The sequence below is a fragment of the Macaca fascicularis genome, chromosome 1, assembly GCF_037993035.2.
Source record: "Macaca fascicularis isolate 582-1 chromosome 1, T2T-MFA8v1.1".
Classification (NCBI taxonomy): Eukaryota; Metazoa; Chordata; class Mammalia; order Primates; family Cercopithecidae; genus Macaca; species Macaca fascicularis.
Genome location: NC_088375.1, coordinates 113,423,189 through 113,442,245, shown reverse-complemented (window position 1 = coordinate 113,442,245; position 19,057 = coordinate 113,423,189). Strand labels below are relative to the sequence as shown.

Below are 19,057 nucleotides of genomic sequence, written 5' to 3'. Positions count from 1 at the left end.
TCTGTTGTGGGTGAGGCCTGGTGATAGAGGGCTGGAGGAATGAAGGAAATGATTAACTAAGCAGGGTGCTGTGATACACTGGAGGGTTACAGCCCGCTTGTCCTTTGTCCCTTCCCTTCTACCCCCATGGTGGGATACATATTCACAATCTAGCCCCGCCAAGGAATATTCAAGGCCTCATCTGTAGGGCAACGCAGAGTAAGTTGTAGAGAAGAACAGTCTGTGCCCCTTGCAGACCAGCTGACTTCTGAGCCTCTGGTCATCAGGCCACAAGGACATGATTGTGTCTGTTCACACATGTTCACAAGGACACAGACCCTGTCTTTCCCACACTTGACCTTGGTCTTGTCCTTATTCACAAAAAATGGTTACAGCAATTTTTGTGGGAAAAGTCAAGAAAACCAGGTATGAGGAGGGAGGAGGAGCTGACTTATCCACCATACTCCCTCCTCTTCCAGACCCTGGAGATGCCACTTTGAAAGGTATATCTGTGCAGAGTGAGCCCCCCTAAATATCCTATTCTCCAGTTACAGAAACCAGTGTGTGACTGAGTTGCAGTTTCTCTTTTGGTTCTTCCCTTTGTGGAATTTAGTTAGCCTTTCTCACTCCCTTTCTTTGGGGGAAGGGAGGTAGGCGGTGTTATTTTACAGGAAGTAAAGAGGGTGGGGAGGAAGGGAGTGACTTAGGGACACTCACAGATCTGAGAGATGCTTTCTCGCCCACAGAGCTCTCCCTTGGGTGAGGTCACTTTCCGAGGCTCTGATTGGCTTCTGAGGAAGCCTTAGATGAGCTGATTGGTTCCAGCCACTTGACATGCAACAGTCACGGGCAAGCTGCGTGTCCAGAATAGGAACTGAATAAGGAGGCATGCTATCATAGCAACCCTACTGAGCATTTGAAAGCCGTAAGATGGGATATAGAAGAACCTTCAAAACATTCCCCAACTGCATTCAAGCAGGCCGACTGAATTCCCTACAGCATCAAGTGATGGAGACTGGCAATCTAAGGTTGAATATGTTTGACCCCATTGTAAAGAATGAAGAAAGAGTGTGACTCCATTGAGAGAAAGCATCTTAAAAGCCTAGTTTGGGTGTGTTAGTTAGTGTTTACATAGAAGCAGTGGCAGGCGCCATGGCTCAAACTTGTAATCCCAGAAGTTTGGAAGACTGAGGCAGGAGAATTCCTTGAAGCCAGGAGTTTGAGACCAGTCTAGGCAACAAAGCGAGTCCCTGTCTCTACAACAAAAATATTTAAAAATCTTTCAAATAGCTGAGCGTGGTGGCACTCCCTAGTAGTCCCAGCTACTAGGGAGGCTGAGGCAGGAGGATCCCTTGAGCCCTGTAGTTTGAGGCTGTGGTGAGCTATATGATTGCACCACTGTGCTGCAGCCTGGGCAACAAAGCAAGAACCCGTCTCGAAGAAAAGAAAAGTAGAAGCAGCGAAGGAAACAGGAATAGAAGCAGAACGTTCCAGAGTCATTGAGCAATTATGATGATTGACGTGTTTCTTTTTTAGTCCTCATGAGGTGTTGTGTTGAGTGGCAGGAAGGAGATAGGGGACCTGTAACTGGGATTTCCCATAGCTGTACTTCAGCCTGTGATTATAACTAGGGAGAGATCAGCAAAAACAAAAGTAAAAGCTATTGAAAATTTTCCTTTTGCATTGTTCCCTACATACACACACCAAGTCCTAACCTGGTCAATTATGTGTCTATGTTGGGAGCACAGCCACCCCATAAAGCCCACCAAATGTCAACCTGGGAACTTAAAAGAGTAGGAACAAAGAAGATTCTGGAAAAGCAGCACACATCCTATACTTACACATCCTTTTCCCATGAAACTGGGGAAATGAGGACAAAGGTTGGAGTGACCACTTGAGATCAGTTGTATTACTTCAAAGTGTCAGAAAGATCAGACTATTCTTGGACTCTGCCCTGTCTGCAGGTGACCTTGCTGGACAAAGCCAGGGACACAGAACCCAGCAGCTTTCCCAGATTCTGAAGTGGTTCCAAGAATGAGCTAGACTTGTTTCCACTGACCTTTCCCCTACTTTCCATAGGTACTATCAGGCAGGCCTGAAGCCCAAGGCCTAGTAAACAGGGTCATGGCTCCTATTCATTTTGGAGGAACCCCTGAGAGGTTAGGAGTTGAGGCCATGCTTGCAAACGTTTTTTTGTTTTGTTTTGTTTTGTTTTTTGAAATGGAGTCTCACTCTGTTGCCCAGGCTGGAGTGCAGCGGCACAGTCTCAGCTCACTGCAACCTCCACCTCCTGGATTCAAGTGATTCTGCTGCCCCAGCCTCCTGAGTAGCTGGGATTACAGGCGCATGCCACCATGCCCGGCTAATTTTTGTATTTTTAGTAAAGACGGAGTTTCACCATGTTGGTCAAGCCGGTCTCGAACTCCTGACCTTGTGATCCACCTGCCTTGGCCTCCCAAAGTGCTGGGATTACAGGCATGAGCCACCATGCCCGGCCCCTGCTTGCAAACATTTACAGAGGACCTACACAGAGCTGCTCAGCCCAGTACTACTCGCCCGATAGGGCTTATGTTGAACAGATTGCTGCCATGTCCACCGTCTGGGCTGCACTGGCCCCAGGCAGGGTAGGTTCTCTGTCAAGAATCCTGTCCTGGGCATGGTGGCTCCCACCTGTAATCCCACCACTTTGGGAGGCTGAGGTGGGAGGTTGCTTGAGGCGAGGAGCTCAAGACCAGCTTGGGGCAACTTAGTCTTCCCTAAGTCTGCCCCTACAAAGAAAAAAAAAAGGAAAGAATCCTATTTTTCTCTATGCTATGTTCCATCCCTAGCCTCATGATTTCCTCCCATCTCAGGTGGGCAGTTTAAGAGGGGTCTGCAAACAGACTCAGTGACTCAAGTGGTTTGAGGGAGGCTAAATGGCAGACCTGAAAGCAACATGTAGTTTAGATTGGGAGTGGAGACCAAAGAAAATTGGAGGGTCAGATGAATAAGGTAATTGGGCACCTATAATTTGGTAAGGAAAAGACAGCTCTTTTCCTCAATTCATTTTTTTTAAGAGACAGGGTTTCACACTATTTTATGGTCCTAGTTTCACCACTCCATAGCTTTGTGCCCTTCAGAAAGTCATGTATGTCTCCAAGCCTCAGTATTCCTCATGTGTGAAATATAAATTTGGACTAGATGTGTCCAATGGGAGCCCTTCTAGCTCTCACAGAGTAGGGCTTATGCTGATCCATCTGTAAGAATTCAAATGGGCCTGAGAACAAAGGCAGGATGTGCCTAGCTTTGGCTGAACATATTCCATTCGCTGGATTTCCCCACTTTATTTTCAGCCTAGGCAGACTAAAGATACCTCAGGCATCTGGCCAGTCGTTTCCAAGAACCTGCTTCAGCTCGGGTAGCAGGAAGATCAGCAATTCCATCAACAAGCAAGAAAAGGACACCACTTACAGCAGAGTTCAAGGTCACAATCGGCAAGCCAGGACTCAAATCAAACAGGCCACCAGTAGATTTCTGACTGAAGAAGGGGCTGGTGGGCAGGTCCTCTTCATCTCCCCTCATATGTCATGTCCAGCCAGAGGATGGGTAAGAGAAACGAGCTCAATGAAAATAGCTCCACTAACTAATCTGGCCAAACCAGTAGTGACCTCTTCTCCACTGACCTTTCCCCTTCTGGGGCTCCCGTTTCCTCAAGGTCATTTGGGACCACAAAACTGGAAATAAGTTCTAGTTTCCTGCTATCACCTCAGAAAGGCCTTTGGCTCATCCCTAACAGACTTTAATTTGCCTCCTTGTATCTAGGAAAGAAGGGAGGCCCCCCTCATAACCTTAATGGGGGAGTCAGTGGGAAGACACTGATCCAACTTAACTGCAGGATCTTAATGGCTAGGTGCTCTCACCTTGGGAATCCAAGATGTTGGGGAAGGAGTCCAGAGATTCCTCAGGCCTGATCCCAACAAATGCAGGAAGGGGCTAGGTCCCCATGAGCTCAGAGTCTGAGATTATTCTCCAGTCTCAAACTTCTCCTCCTCCCAGGATCCTCAGCTTTGGACTGTGCTCCCAGCCCTTTCCTGAATAGTTCTCATCCTTGTGATTCCTCATTGATCTTGGTTTACAGTAGAGAAAGGGGGAAAATATCCAAATCCTGTCTCTGATATTCTTTGGTACACTCAGGGCAGTGTTGATAATATTAGGTTAGGAGGGAGGGGGTTAGACCTATTTTTGTCTTACCAAAAGGGGGAGGTGGAAGAAACTCACCTAAGTTAGGGATGCGGATTTGGGGTATTTCCTGTCTTGGAGAGAATAGGTAGAGTCCCATTTGGACAGGGAAAGAAGCCCTGGTACTCATCCTCCTTAGGCTCTGGTGTATTCAGAGATACAGCCATTTTGGAGAAGAAATTCCCTCTTCAAAGGAGGACAATTTAATGCTTGTACTTCATTTTTCTTAGGCAGAGTGATAAGAGGAAGTGACACAAAATGGGCTCAGTGGGAGAAAGGGCAAATGCTGATCAGCCCTTTTCTAAGTCTTCCATTTCCTTTCCAAGCCTCTTTCCTGGCACCTAGACACTCTTTCTCATCTGACCATACTTGGCTGCTCTGGATCCCTCACCTCTCCCTTACTTGGCTTGGCTCCTGTTTTTGGGTCTTGCTTTCTACCCTGAGCCGCCACACTAACACCTGTCCAGAGATATCAGGGATGTTTATACACTTCTCAGTGGCTGAACTGGGCCAGGCCTGGAGGGTTGGCTGAGGACCAGACAGAGAGCTTATTACTCAGACTCATTCTTGTTGTCTTTCAAATTATTTTCCTCTCTTTGACTCTTTCTCTGTGTCTCTCTTTACCTCATGCCTTTATACGGTGCTGTTTAAATTGGATTATTCCTGGGGTGATATGGTGAGGACTATTTGGAGCCACAGAATACACATGGCACATCTTCCAGAGTGTTAATTTTACTTTTAAGATTTGGTGGGGGAAGATAAATCATTTTTATGCTAAAACCAACACAAATATATTATGCAGTGTAAATCAAAATTTGCATTTTTTAAAGATAAAATAGGTACTTCAAAGACATTTCTGGCTCATGACAGGCTCCTTTAGACTGCTTTGGGAGTCCTGGGGGAAAATGGTTCACTCTCTTGTATCTTAGGGGTCCTGCAGAGGAAATATTTGAGAAGCTCTACTTAGAGCAGAGGTAACAAGTTAAGAGAAACCTAAACACTAAACAGGAGTCAGGCAGATATAAAAGATCGAAGCATGCGAGTGTAATGCAATAGAGAGTGGTGAGAACTGGCAAACCAGAGCCTGCCTAGCCCCTTCAGCTCCAGCCGATTAATGCCATGAAAGAAAGTGACTCAGTGTTACCAAATATGATTGCTTTTTTTTTTTTTTTTGAGACGGACTCTGGCTCTGTCGTCCAGGCTGGAGTGCAGTGGCCAGATCTCAGCTCACTGCAAGCTCTGCCTCCCGGGTTTACGCCATTCTCCTGCCTCAGCCTCCCGAGTAGCTGGGACTACAGGCGCCCGCCACCTCGCCTGGCTAGTTTTTTGTATTTTTTAGTAGAGACGGGGTTTCACCATGTTAGCCAGGATGGTCTCGATCTCCTGACCTCGTGATTCGCCCGTCTCGGCCTCCCAAAGTGCTGGGATTACAGGCTTGAGCCACCGCGCCTGGCCATATGATTGCTTTTTAAGAGACACCAGAATGGTAGATGTTAGTGAAATCTGATTTTTAAATGTTTACAACTGATCAAAAATGTTTAGGAAAGGAAATATAGGTTGGTTTATTTATTATTTTTTTCGAGACGGAGTTTCACTCTTGTTGCCCAGGCTGGAGTACAATGGCACGATCTCGGCTAACTGCAACCTCCGCCTCCCGAGTTCAAGCAATTCCCCTGCCTCAGTCTCCTGACTAGCTGGGATTACAGGCATGCACCACCACACCTGGCTAATTTGTATTTTTAGTAGAGATGGGGTTTCGCCGTGTTGGTCAGACTGGTCTCGAACTCCTGACCTCAAGTGATTTGCCTGCCTCAGACTCCCAAACTGCTGAGATTACAGGCATGAGTCACAGTGCCCAGCTGGCAATATGGGTTTCGAAATGTCTGCAAGCTGGTTTGGCCTATGGGCCTCTGATTTGCTGCCTCTGGCTTAGTGTTTCCTCCAGCTTTGCTTAGGTTCATCATCAGCTAAAATCAAGACAAAAGAAGAGAAACACGAATCACAGTGTGATCTCCCTTCCCTAAGTCCATCTCCCCACCAGCTTCCCATCAATCTTGGAGCACTAATGTCAGGGATTTTCTCCTCCACCCACTAAGCAGGGTGGGCAGTATCAGAAATGGTGTTGAGATACAGGAAAGAACAAGAGGAAAGAAGGAAGCAGTCTTTGGATATAGAAGGTTATTCAGTTTAAAGGGTATTCACCAAGGGAAGATGAAACCCCAAATAGGGAATTATCATAATTTTTTTCTCTCCTTCCTCACTTTCATTCCTAACCTCCAGGCCACCCTCACAGTCAAAAAGATATTCTGAACTTGCTAATGATCAACCTCTCTCCCAGCTCTTCCACCTCCCAGGTGACCTAATTTTCCCAAACCAGAGATAGCAGATCTTGCCTTGTCAGACTTGGTCGCCATTTCCAACCTCTCTGACCTTCACGATCATTTCTCCTACTTTCCAAAAGTATATGAAGCATAGGCCTGGGATTCCATGGTGTCAAATTCTGTTCCCAAGAGTTGGGGGCAGTGGGATGCAGGAAGTTGCAGGAGAGTTTGGAGCTGTCCTGCGGGACAGCTTGAGGAGGTAGAACTGCAAAGAAGCCTCGAGAGTACCACTGGCAGAGGTATACCTATGTCCAGGGGAAACAAAGGAGCTATCGGCCCTGCCCAGCCACCCTCTTCCTGATCTACAGGAATCGGGAGGTAAAACAGAAACTAGAGTTTCCTCAGAGTTGGAAGGTGAAGCAAGCATGAAAGACAGGGAATAAACAGAAATGGGAGAGCAGGAGGCAAAGGATTAACCTTGAGTCTGGCTAGATGAAGGAGGAAGCCAGAATCTGGAGAAGTGGAGAGGGAGGGATCTTTAGCCACAGAACCATATAAGGGAAGCACAAATGTTGGCCAGGCGCGGTGGCTCACGCCTGAGATCCCAGCACTTTGGGTGGCCGAGGCAGGCGGATCTATAGTGAAACCCCATATCTACTAAAAATACAAAAATTAGCCAGGCATGGGGGTGGGCACCTATAATCCCAGCTACTCAGGAGGCTGAGACAGGAAAATCACTTGAACCTGGGAGGCGGAGGTGCAGTGAGCCGAGATCGCGCCATTGCACTCCAGCCTGGTGACAGAGTGCGACTTGTCTCAAAAAAAAAAAAAAAAAAAAAAGGAAGCACAGTTCTCATGCCCCTGAATACCTCCTCCCCTCTCAGCAGCTGAAATTCTTGCTGTATCCATCTGTCCAATACGTTAAAAATATCCAAGCTGGGAACCTAGCCAGACATTTCCAAGAACCTGTTTACTGACCATTTGATTAACTTTGATTGTCAGCAACTTCATAGCCCAAAAGAGACTGAGAATGGACCTTGCCTAACATCTCAGGACTCAGGGAACATGGAATTCACAATCCTGTCCCTTTGTTTTCCCTGTCTTCTTTCTCCCATCACTCTGTTGCCTGGAGATGACCAGTCAATTGATAGTCAGAGTCTGTTCATTCTTTTCTCTTTACATAACAGGCCCAGCAGAGAGTAGGGAACGGTCAAGCAAAGGGAAAGGGCAGGACAGAACAGGAATAGCCTAAATAGGCTAAACTGGGCCTCATCCGTGGGGTCACCTCCACTGACATTTGTGCTACTCAGTCTAGTCTACCTCGCGGAAAAAAATCAAATGGAATGCAATACCTTGAAAGAAAAAGTCTGCAAGTCCTGTGACATTACATTGTATATCCAGCACTCTCTGTTCCTCAGTTTATCACTCCAAATGATGGGAAGCTTTTCTTTGGAGTTGTATACTGAAAAGTTAAGAAAGTTCAAATAATTTTTAGAAGGTTACAGGGTTTAATCCACAGGCTTGGGAAACACACTGGGAGTGTGAAAAAGAAAACCCTGAGGCCAAGTGGGTACTGTGGCTCACTCCTGTAATCCAAGCACTTTGGGAGGCCGAGGCAGGCAGATAGCTTGAGTCAAGCCATCTGGAGTTTGAGACCAGCCTGGGCAACATGGTGAAACCTCATCTCAGCTAAAAATAAAAAAAATTAGCCAGACATGGTGGTGCACGCCTGTAATCCCAGCTACTTGGGTGACTGAAGCAAGAGAATTGCTTGAACCCAGGAGGAGGAGGTTGCAGAGACTGCCCCACTCCACACTAGCCCAGGTGATAGAGTGAGACTGTCTCAAAAAAAAAAAAAAGTAAATTATTCAAGGGGGTGATGAGGGATATGTCTCTTCTTTTATTTTAGGTAACAATCACTTATGTGGCATTGTTCTAACTTTTTATATATATTTAAAAATTTCTCACAATCTTCTGAGGTAGGCATTATTATTATCTCTCATTTTATAAATGAACTAACTGTGACATAGAGAGGTTAAACAAGTTGCCCAAGGTCACACAACTGGTTAAATGGTAGAAGAAAGGTCTTAATTTAGATAGTTTGGCTTCAGGGTCCACGTGCTTAACTACTATACTATACTTTCTTCCTTTCTCTTTTCTTTTCTTTCTTCTTTCTTTTTTTTTTTTTTTTTTTTTTTTGAGACAGAGTCTCACTGTGTCACCCAGGTGCTGGAGTGCAGTGGCATGATCTCTGCTCACTGCAACCTCCCTCTCCGGGGTTCAAGCAATTCCCCTGCCTCAGCCTCCCAAGTAGTTGGGACTACAGGCGCACACCACCTCACTTGGCTAATTTTTTCTATTTTTAGTAGAGATGGGGTTTCACCATGTTGGCCAGGCTGGTCTCAAACTCCTGATGTCAGGTGATCCGCCCACCTTGGCTCTCAAAGTGCTGGGATTATAGGCGTGAGCCACCGTTCCTGGCCTATTTTTTCTTAATAGTATAGGAAGACTAATCTTTGGACTTTTTCTGGGTTCTAGACTTACCTATTAAGCCAGGACCTGCAGCCCTGGATCTTTAGCTCTCTGAAAAGGAGTGTTTCAGCTTATGAAATAGAGGTGGATGTGAGGTCATAACAGAGAAAGGACAAAAAAAACTTCCCATCCCCCATGCCCAAACTATTGAGGCCAGGATGCCTGGGGCAGGGACTTCTGATCATTGGAAGGTCAGTAAAATATTTTCCTTACTCACCTTATGCATTTTATCACCTAGAGGTAGCCCAATAAAATAATTCTAAGAGGGATCTGTAGTCTTTTGAAAGAATTGGGCCAAGGTTGCATGTGCCTGTCTCTCAGCTACATGGGAGGCTGAGTAGGGGGAATCCCTTGAGGCTATGAGTTCAAGGTCAGAGTTTGCTATAATTGTGCCTGGGAACAGCCACTGCACTCCAACCTGGGCAACATAGTGAGAGCCTCTCTCAAAAAGACAAAAAAGAATTGTGCAAAGGTTACTCCTTGACTCCACTTCGTGCCCTTCAGCTCTTGTGTGATTGTTTTTTGCTGAACATGTGCTTTGTCCAGATCCTCGCCTCCACATTTTTCCCTCCCAGTACCTCAACCCAAGTTAGATCCTTGTGTTTCCAGTCTGTTCAGAGGTATCAATCAAGGCAGCCAACGACTGTGGTTGTTGAAGTACCTGTTTTTTGTTTTGTTTTGTTTTGAGAAGGAGTCTCTCTCTGTCTCCCAGGCTGGAGCGCAGTGGCCCGATCTTGGCTCACTGCAAGCTCTGCCTCCCTGGCTCAAGCGATTCTCCTGCCTCAGCCTCCCAAGTAGCTGGGACTACAGGTGCCTGCCATGCCCGGCTAATTTTTATATTTTTAGTAGAGGCGGGGTTTCACCATGTTGGCCAGGCTGGTCTCAAACTTCTGACCTCAAATGATCCACCCACTTCCGCCTCCCAAAGTGCTGAGATCACAGGCATGAGCCATTGCGCCCAGCCCCTTTTTCTTGTTTATTGTCTTGCTCTTTTCTCTCTTTAGGTAGTTTTCTTTTTTATTTCTCTCAGATCTCCCTATACCAGATTGAACCTACTGAATAAATGATACTCAGAACCACATCTCCTCTAATGATTGTACCTGTAGGTCATAGCTCTTTAAAAATTAAAAGGCACATGAGAAGAGGATAAGCAAAGAAGACCCAAAATATTCACCCACTTAAGTGGGGAAATAGCTAGGCCACTATCCAAGGAAGTGTACTAAAGCAAGCCTGTACGCAGAAAATGTCCTGGGGTGAGGGAGAAATTGTATACAGAAGGCAAAAAGAAGTAGAGCGGAGTTTTTGTGCTGTACGAGAAGGATAGGTTTCCTCTGGGGGAACAGCTCTAGCTGCTTACTCCTTTAGATTTTGATGTGGTATTCAGTATGGCAGTCACTAGTCACACAAAGCTGAAGTTTAATTGAATTAAACAAAATTGGGCCGGGCATGGTGGCTCACGCCTGTAATCCCAGCACTTTGGGAGGCTGAGATGGGCAGATCACCTGAGGTGGGGAGTTCAAGACCAGCCTTACCAACATGGAGAGACCCTGTCTCTACTAAAAATACAAAATTAGCCAGGTGTGGTAACGCATGCCTGTAATCCCAGCTACTTGGGAGGCTGAGGCAGGAGAATCACTTGAACCCAGGAGGTGGAGGTAGCGGTGAGCCGAGATTGCGCCATTGCACTCCAGCCTAGGCAACAAGAGAGAAACTTCTTTTCAAAAAAAAAGAATTAAACAAAATTAAACATTCAGTTACAGGCTGGGCACGGTGGCTCACACCTGTAATCCTAGCACTTTGGGAGGCTGAGGCGGGAGGATTGCTTGAGCTCAGGAGTTTGAGACCAGCCTGGGCAACATGGCAAAACCCCATCTCTATGAAAAATACGAAAAGGCCGGGCGCGGTGGCTCAAGCCTGTAATCCCAGCACTTTGGGAGGCCGAGACGGGCGGATCACGAGGTCAGGAGATCGAGACCATCCTGGCTGACACAGTGAAACCCCGTCTCTACTAAAAAATACAAAAAAACTAGCCGGGCGAGGTGGCGGGCGCCTGTAGTCCCAGCTACTCGGGAGGCTGAGGCAGGAGAATGGCGTGAACCCGGGAGGCGGAGCTTGCAGTGAGCCAAGATCACGCCACTGCACTCCAGCCTGGGCGGCAGAGCGAGACTCTGTCTCAAAAAAAAAAAAAAGAAAAATACGAAAAGTAGTTGGGCTTGGTGGCATGCACCTGTAGTCCCAGTTGCTAGGGGGCTGAGGTGGGAGATCACTTGACCCTGAGAGGTGGAGGCTGCAGTGAGCAGAGATCATGCCCCTGCACTCCAGCCTGGGAGACAGAGCAAGACCCTGTTTAAAAAAAAAAAAAAAAAAAAAAAAATTCGTGCACAGCACTTTGGGAGGCTGAAGCAGGCAGATTGCTTGAGCCTAGGAGTTCAAGACCAGCCTGGGCAACATGGTGAAACCCTGTCTCTACAAAAAATACAAAAAATTAGCTGGGCATGGTGGCGTGTGCCTGTAGTTCTAGCTACTTGGGAGGCTGAGGTGAGAGAATGACCTGAGCTTGGGAGGTCAAAGCTGCAGTGAGCCGAGATTGTGCCACTGCACTCCAGCCTGGGGGACAGAATGAGATCCTATCTCAAAAAAAAAAGATGAGAAAAAAATCAGTTTATATGTCACAGTAGCCACATTTCAGGGCTAGTGGCTAGTGTATTGAACTTTTCCATCATCATAGAAAATTCTGTTTGGACAGCTGGATAAAGGATATTAAGGGTATCTGGAGGGAATGCCCATGTTCTGGTCCTTCCAGGATCAGATCTCTCTTTTTTTTTTTGAGACGGAGTCTTGCTTTGTTGCCCAGGCTCAAGTGCAATGGTGCAGTCTCGGCTCACTGCAACCTCCGCCTCCTGGGTTCAAGTGATTCTCCTTCCTCAGCCTCCCGAGTAGCTGGGATTACAGGTGCCTGCCACCACGCCCAGCTAATTTTTGCATTTTTAGTAGAGACAGGGTTTCACCGTGTTGGCCAGGATGGTCTCGAACTGCTGGCCTCGTGATCCACCCACCAAAGTGCTGGGATTACAGGCGTGAGCCACCACGCCCAGCCCCAGGATCAGATCTTTAAGAGGCCTTGGGTATAAAGTTATCTATCCTTTCGAAGCCATCCGTCTTCTCATATTGGGTACTGGTAGCCGGATTGTGCACACAAACAACCAGGCTCATGTACTCCATGGTCTCTCCATTCCTTTGTCCTGCTTTCTGGCCTGTTTTTGTCATTGCTTCACCCCTCTAATCCCTGGAAAACAAGCTACAGAAAAAACTTTTCCATCAACTTTGACCTAATTTCCTGGTCACAGATTTGAAGGGGAGGAGCTGCTAAATTCTTGAACAGGTGAGAAAGGGGCGGAGAGTTCAGGTGAAAGTCACCCTGGCGATAGGTAGAAATAGAGACTGACACTTTGGTAATGGAAGAGAGACAAAGAGAGGGAGGAGTGTGCTATAGAAAATGAACGATAAACGAAAAATGAAGATTGAAATAGAAAAGGATCTTTTAAATCTCACTTTCGGCCGGGCGCGGTGGCTCAAGCCTGTAATCCCAGCACTTTGGGAGGCCGAGACGGGCGGATCACGAGGTCAGGAGATCGAGACCATCCTGGCTAACACGGTGAAACCCCGTCTCTACTAAAAAAAAAATACAAAAATCTAGCCGGGCGAGGTGGCGGGCGCCTGTAGTCCCAGCTGCTCAGGAGGCTGAGGCAGGAGAATGGCGTAAACCCGGGAGGCGGAGCTTGCAGTGAGCTGAGATCCGGCCACTGCAGTCCAGCCTGGGCAACAGAGCAAGACTCCGTCTCAAAAAAAAAAAAATAAAATAAATAAATAAATAAATAAATCTCACTTTCTGTTAAATTCACATTGATTTTAGTTTGCTTATCATTTATTTATTTATTTTCTAGGTAAAATCTGTCCCCCAGGCTGCAGAGCAAGTGGTGCAATCATAGCTCACTGTAATCTAGAACTTCTGCGCTTGAATGATCCTCTTGCCTCAGCCTCGTGAGTAGCTAGGGCTATAACACCCCACGTTGATGTCATGTAGAATTTCCAGGTGCCTGTTATTTGGAATTAGTTTGTGAAAGTCCTCAGGAAAGCCGTTCCCCAAATAAGGGCCCAGACCAGAACTGTGCAAAGATTTAAATTAGCCATCCCAGGGTTTCTCACGGGTCAGTTCTTTAGGAATGAAAATCACTGCTGGGCGTGGTGGCTCACACCTGTGAACACTTTGGGAGGCTGAGGCGGGTGAATCATGGGAAGTCAGGTGTTCAAGACCAGCCTGGCCAACATGGTGAAACCCAGTCTCTACTAAAAATACAAAAATTAGCTGGGCATGGTGGCTCATGCCTGTAATCCCATCTACTCAAGAGGCTGAGGTAGGAGAATCGCTTGAACCTGGAAGACAGAGGGTGCAGTGGGCCAAGATTGGGCCACTGCACTCCAGCCTAGGAGACAGCGAAATTCTATGTCAAAAAAAAAAGAATGAAAATCACACCGATTAAACATGGGATTGTTTAATCTCATGTTTAGCCAATTACTAATAGTAGTAGTACTCTACTATTACCCTACAAGGAATAGGAACCACCAAAGCATCTAAGGGATGAGGGTGGAGTTGAATAGTTAGCAAACATTTACTGAGTTATGTGCTTGAATAGGAATTGTGAAAACAAAAAATAGTTAGCTGCCTCCAAAGAATACTCCTAGCTCTATAACCTCTTAAGTCCTGAATAGTTATCCTTGTTAGTATATAAATCAAGTTTACATGGGAAGAAACTTTATATGATAAAACCAAATTATGAAAAAGGGATCTTCAGCCAGGTATGGTGTCTCATGCCTGTATTCCCAACACTTTGGGAGGCCAGGGCCAGCAGATCACTTGAGCCCAGAAGGTTGAGGCCACCCTGGACAGAATGGCAAAACCCCAGTTCTACAAAAAATATAAAAATTAGCTGAGTGTAGTGGTGTGTGCCTGTAGCCTAGCTATGTGGGAGTCTGAGATGGGAGGTTCACTTGAGCCCAGGTCAAGGCTGAGTGAGCTAAGATCATGCTACCACACTTCAGCGTAGGTGAGACTGTCTTAAAAAAAAAAAAAAAAAAAAAAAAAGGAACCTCTACTCTTTTCTTTCAAATTCCCTCATAAACATCATTTCCCTGTATTTCAAGAACTCATGAACTCCAAAACTGAAGGAATTTAGTAATAATTAGTTATGGATTTGGAAAACTAGACAACCAGAAAATCCCAATATAGTTCTTCAGTGAATCTGAATGAAACATGCCTCAAAACTGTTTCCCTCTTCACCTCCAGCCCCCACTCTGCCGCCATTCCTTAGGGTCCATAGGGAGTGTTTTCTCCACAAGGTTTTCACTGGTGTGGATTGTTAAGTAGAGGAAGACTCCTTTAGGCACACCTTCTTTCCAAAACCTTCTCCAAAGCCATCTCACAGACAACATTTTTTTTTCCCGTTAAAAAAACTTTATTTTTATTTTTTACAAGAATATCCCCATCTGGGGTAAAAATATATCTGGTGAAGTACAAAATATAGTCTTTACCATACAAAAAGATACATAATACAAAAACATGAAACCACCTTCAGTCCACACTTTCTGGCTGCAGCAACGCTCAGAAAAGGGTGGAGCTCAGTGCTCTGACACAGGACAGTGAACAAAGTGCTATGGCTGAGAGTGACTGACCAAGTGCTGGCAGCTGCAGTGAGAGAGGGGCCAATATCCCTATCTCCTAACACAGGGCAGGAAGGGGGTTCGAAGGGCTTTTGTGAAGACCTGCCCTCTAGTTTCTCATGGCAGTATTTGGAGGTTCTGATCAGTGTTGGGTATTTTGATCAAGAGTTCCTCCTTGGGTTTGGAGAAGTCACAGTGGGCAAGGCTGACAGCAGCAACCCTTTCACATGATTTGAGTCTTAGAATTATGTAATTCTGTACATTGGGGCAATCTCAAAAGTAGTTAACAGTTTTTTTTTCTTTTTGTCTTTGGGCTTACCCCTAGAGACATAGTAGACGAGTTTCAGCTTACATTTAAGATGGTGGAGGGGGGAGGACAAAAAATTTGACAGGAACTAAAGTGCTAAGAACATCACCTTAGAATCAATTCCAAGGACTTGCATGAAGAGAAAAATATCCTCCCATATGAAAATATTTGCAATAGGAGAACACAGTGCAATATGCTCCAAAAATGGCTTTTAAGACCTTTGGTGGGACACAGTTACTACCGCTTTAAAAGCCAGGTTAAAGTACACTCTAAGCAAAGACGACCATAGAGCAGCTAGCTTCTTTTTTTATAATCACAGAGAAAGCTCTCTCCAAATGTCCATCAAATCAGCCCTAGAAGGTTTTTCTTTTTTTTCTGCAAGTGCACAAAGGGGAATACTGATTTTAAGAACCTCCTTTTCCCAAAGTTTTGGCCATAATTTCCCTTTTCATGTTCCTAGTTTGCTAAATTGGCTCTTTTCCACATGATAGATACATAAGTTGAAGGTCCAAAGTGGTTATCACAATTTGCACAAAGCCTCCAAGAAACCTTGAAAAGCTCATGCCAGGAGGCCATTTTTACCTGACCCGAAACTACCGAAAAGGCCTCAATTTTCAAGGAGATCTGAGAAAATGGATGGGCCTGAGTTTTTCTAGCTGTTTTTAAACCCATCCAACAAACACCCCTGTATCACAACATCGGCGCTGGCTGAGGATGAGTCCGCATCCTTTAAGGCCCAGGAGATTGCCTGCTGACCACCTCCTGCATTGGGAAGTCAGAGGCTAAGGTGGATCCACACTCCATTGCAGAGACTACTGAGTCTCTGAAAAAGTGAGAGTCCAGGAAGAGAGACAAAAAGAAAGAAGTAGGTAAAGCTGCTTCTTTTCTTCCACATGTTCACTGCACGTTGTTGTTGAGGATGCACGGATCCACCTAAAGGAAGAAACAGACTATTTCAGTTCAGATAAGAACTAAAAGAACAAACCAGTTTAGCAATCCCCCTAAGTCAACTTCTTATAGAAAGCTTAGGACAAATTTTAACAGTAAATATGACAATTCTCACCTCAGTATAAGTAGGTGGTGGCATGAACTTGAACTCAGGGGCATACATAAAGATAGGGCTGTCTTGAGCGCCATCCATGTCATCTAGCAGAGGAGTGGTGGGGCTCTCCAATCGGTGATCTTCGGGAATGATATCCATATAGCAGGGAGGAGCTAGAAAAGAAAATATGGCCACATAAGAAGCCTGCCCAAGAAATGCTGGACCATCACAATTTTACAAACCCAGGTAGACCAGAAATGAAGAAAAGACATTAGGTCTGGCTCACCTTCTGGGGTATCAGGGATATTCAGATCTACCCAACTCATCTCAGAGCTGGTTCGGCTGGCCATGCTGGATGTTCTGCTGCTTAGACCTGATCTGCTGCCAATTACCAGGGGCAGGTCAAGGATGACCTTCTTGGACCCAGGAACGCTAACATAGATCTAGAAAAGGAAGATGGTAGTTTGTTAGACCAGAGCGCTCTGGTGAAACAAGACAGTTATGGTAACAGATGAACAATTTCTCTGCTGAACCCACCCTGCATCTACTCACCAGTAAAGAATATTCAACTCGAAGAATGTTGCAGCCCAGGATAGAAGGCCTGATCTTCTGAACCCGAAGGCTCTTTCCACGCCATGATGCACATGTCCCTGAGATAATATGATTGCCTCTGACTGATGACAACTTCTGAGTCAGCACCTTGGTCTGGCCATTGGCAAGATAAGTGTGGCGGGCCACAATGGCAGCTTTGGGGACCACAATTCGGGAACACGTATTCTCAAAGTCAGCATGGATGGAAATCTCGTCACCTAGCAAAGAGAAAAATGAAAACTTACTGATACTCAGTATAGTTAATGACATTTCCTCTACCCCAGTCCCATGCCCTTGCCCCTAAACCTAGTTCCTGTTATATCTGTCTGCCATAAGCACTAGGATTTTACCTTCACAGAATCCTTTTCTGTCAATTCGAGCAGAGACAGACACCCGCCCATCAGGAATGAACATGCAGGAAACTTTCTTTTCCTTTTTAGCAGACACAGGTGCCTATGTAGAAGGGGACAAAAAGGTGTTTTGAGATGCTTCAATCTAATGCCCAAGACATCTGATTTATCATCCCTGTGACCCAGGAGAATATAATCTTTAAAATGAATCTCACCATTAAATCAGGGGTATTGACATCCACCAGATCCACTACTTCAAAGTTTTTCTTTGTCTCCTGAGTTGGCTGGCTGGGGCGGTCAAGAAAAGCCTTCACCCAGTAGTCTACACACCCATATTTTCCTTTGAAGGATGTTCCCAGAGGCCTGTGTCAAGAAAATGAAAATTTTTAAATGCTCTCCAAGGAACAGTAAGTGATCAAAGGAGGGCAAGATATTTTAGACAGAAAAGTTCAAAGATGCATTTAGCTGATATTTACCCCTGGGGAAGCTCAAAGCCGAACTTGTACTCATATTTGTTTCCAGGTCTCATGATCACCATCTCATTCTCACCTGAAGGGAAAGATAATCGAGTAGCCATTAGGCTTCCTGTTACACTTAAAACGCATCTGTGTGATAAGGAATGTTTGGGTGGCATGCAAGGTATTGAAGTACCCCTAATTTCGTCCCACAGAGAGGTATTTTAATCATCCCATGTTGTTCTTAAAGAGAAATTCTGATGTATTTTGTTGGGCAGCAAGTTCCCAAGTTGCCCTGCAATGCTTTTAAAGATTCACCCAGGACAGTTCTTCACTAACATCTCAAACAGGAAGTAGGCAAAGAATAAGCAACTAATGCACACATAAGATTTTTAACTATCCGAGGCAATGCCCCTCAGAACCACCTTTAGGACACAGCACCATAAAAAATTGTACAAACCACCCTTTTTTTTGGGGGGTGTGGGGGGGAGAATGTCTGCAAATTAGAAAAAAGGAAGTAACAACGTGCAATTCACACCACTCAAACTGAGCAACTTAAAACATTTCGTATAGTTTTGTGTATTCCTTTCAATTCTCTTCTCTAATCAGCTTTCACCCTCCAACAATGAATTGGGCCGCTTACCTGTTGGCTGGTCTTCCGGAAGAAGCGTGTCTTCATAGCGCAGGTACTCCGAAGTCTGTTTGCACTGCTGGGATCCCTGCATCCAGAGCACTTTAGCCACTCCGCAAGCAAGGATCCTAACGGCTTTGACACGAGTAACTTCACACACCTCCACTATCACCCGGCCAGCCACCTTCTCACCACTGCCGTACACCTTTTCAGGGTCGTTAAAGACCACCTCAAAAGACTTGATCTTCTTGAACATCACCATGATGGGACGGAGTTGGTTTGAGAGTTAGAAAAGACCGTGGAAGAATAAAAAAAAAAATGCACCAAATCGAGGAAATTCCTTTGCAGTAAATTATTTCACTCTTCCTAAGGAATGAAGATATTCTTAAGCAGTTTGAGCTTAAAAATGAGATTTAAACAAATGAATTTTAACTAGGTTTTCGAAAAGGCGTCCAAAAAATTTACGCCGCTGGTTACACTAAGCGATTTCAGAGAAAAAGTCTTCTTTTCCCCGATTGCTGGAGAAGAGATCCGATCTCCGCAAGCACTTCTTGACAGAGAAAGAGAGGTTAGTTTCAAGCAGCAGGCGGAAACGGCTCTATATAGAAGCCCCGGCCAGAAGAGCCACGCGAGCGCTGGGTCGGAGGCTCGTGCTGCCCTCGTGCACATCCCTCCCATTGGCTGCCCGGTCCTTGTTTACCAGGAGCCCGACCAATCAGTGAGATCGCTGAGGCGCGTGGACACGGTGTGCTCCTGGCGGGGAAAATGGTTGTTGTGCTCGGGAGCGGCGCAGGGAGGGGGGAAGGAGAGGAATGAGGGGAAGGAGGGGGCTTTTGAGTCTTTACCCGGGCCTAGTGGAAGGAGGATACCACTGACCCTAAAACCTAGCCAGGGCGACAGGCCATCGGAGGGC

The 19,057-nt window shown here is 45.9% G+C and overlaps 1 protein-coding gene across 1 annotated transcript; it reads right to left on the bottom strand.

Moving 5' to 3' along the window:
• Positions 1-14,539: 14,539 nt before the first annotated feature.
• On the bottom strand, positions 14,540-18,721 carry TXNIP (thioredoxin interacting protein). The gene is made up of 8 exons (XM_005542083.3): positions 18,157-18,721; positions 17,535-17,607; positions 17,274-17,421; positions 17,059-17,161; positions 16,670-16,926; positions 16,404-16,560; positions 16,139-16,290; positions 14,540-16,008 (listed from the first exon to the last, which is right to left on the bottom strand). Exons 1-8 carry the CDS (start codon positions 18,404-18,406, stop codon positions 15,973-15,975), a joined length of 1,176 nt encoding a protein of 391 aa, XP_005542140.1. The 5' UTR covers positions 18,407-18,721; the 3' UTR covers positions 14,540-15,972.
• Between the last annotated feature and the right edge of the window lie 336 nt (positions 18,722-19,057).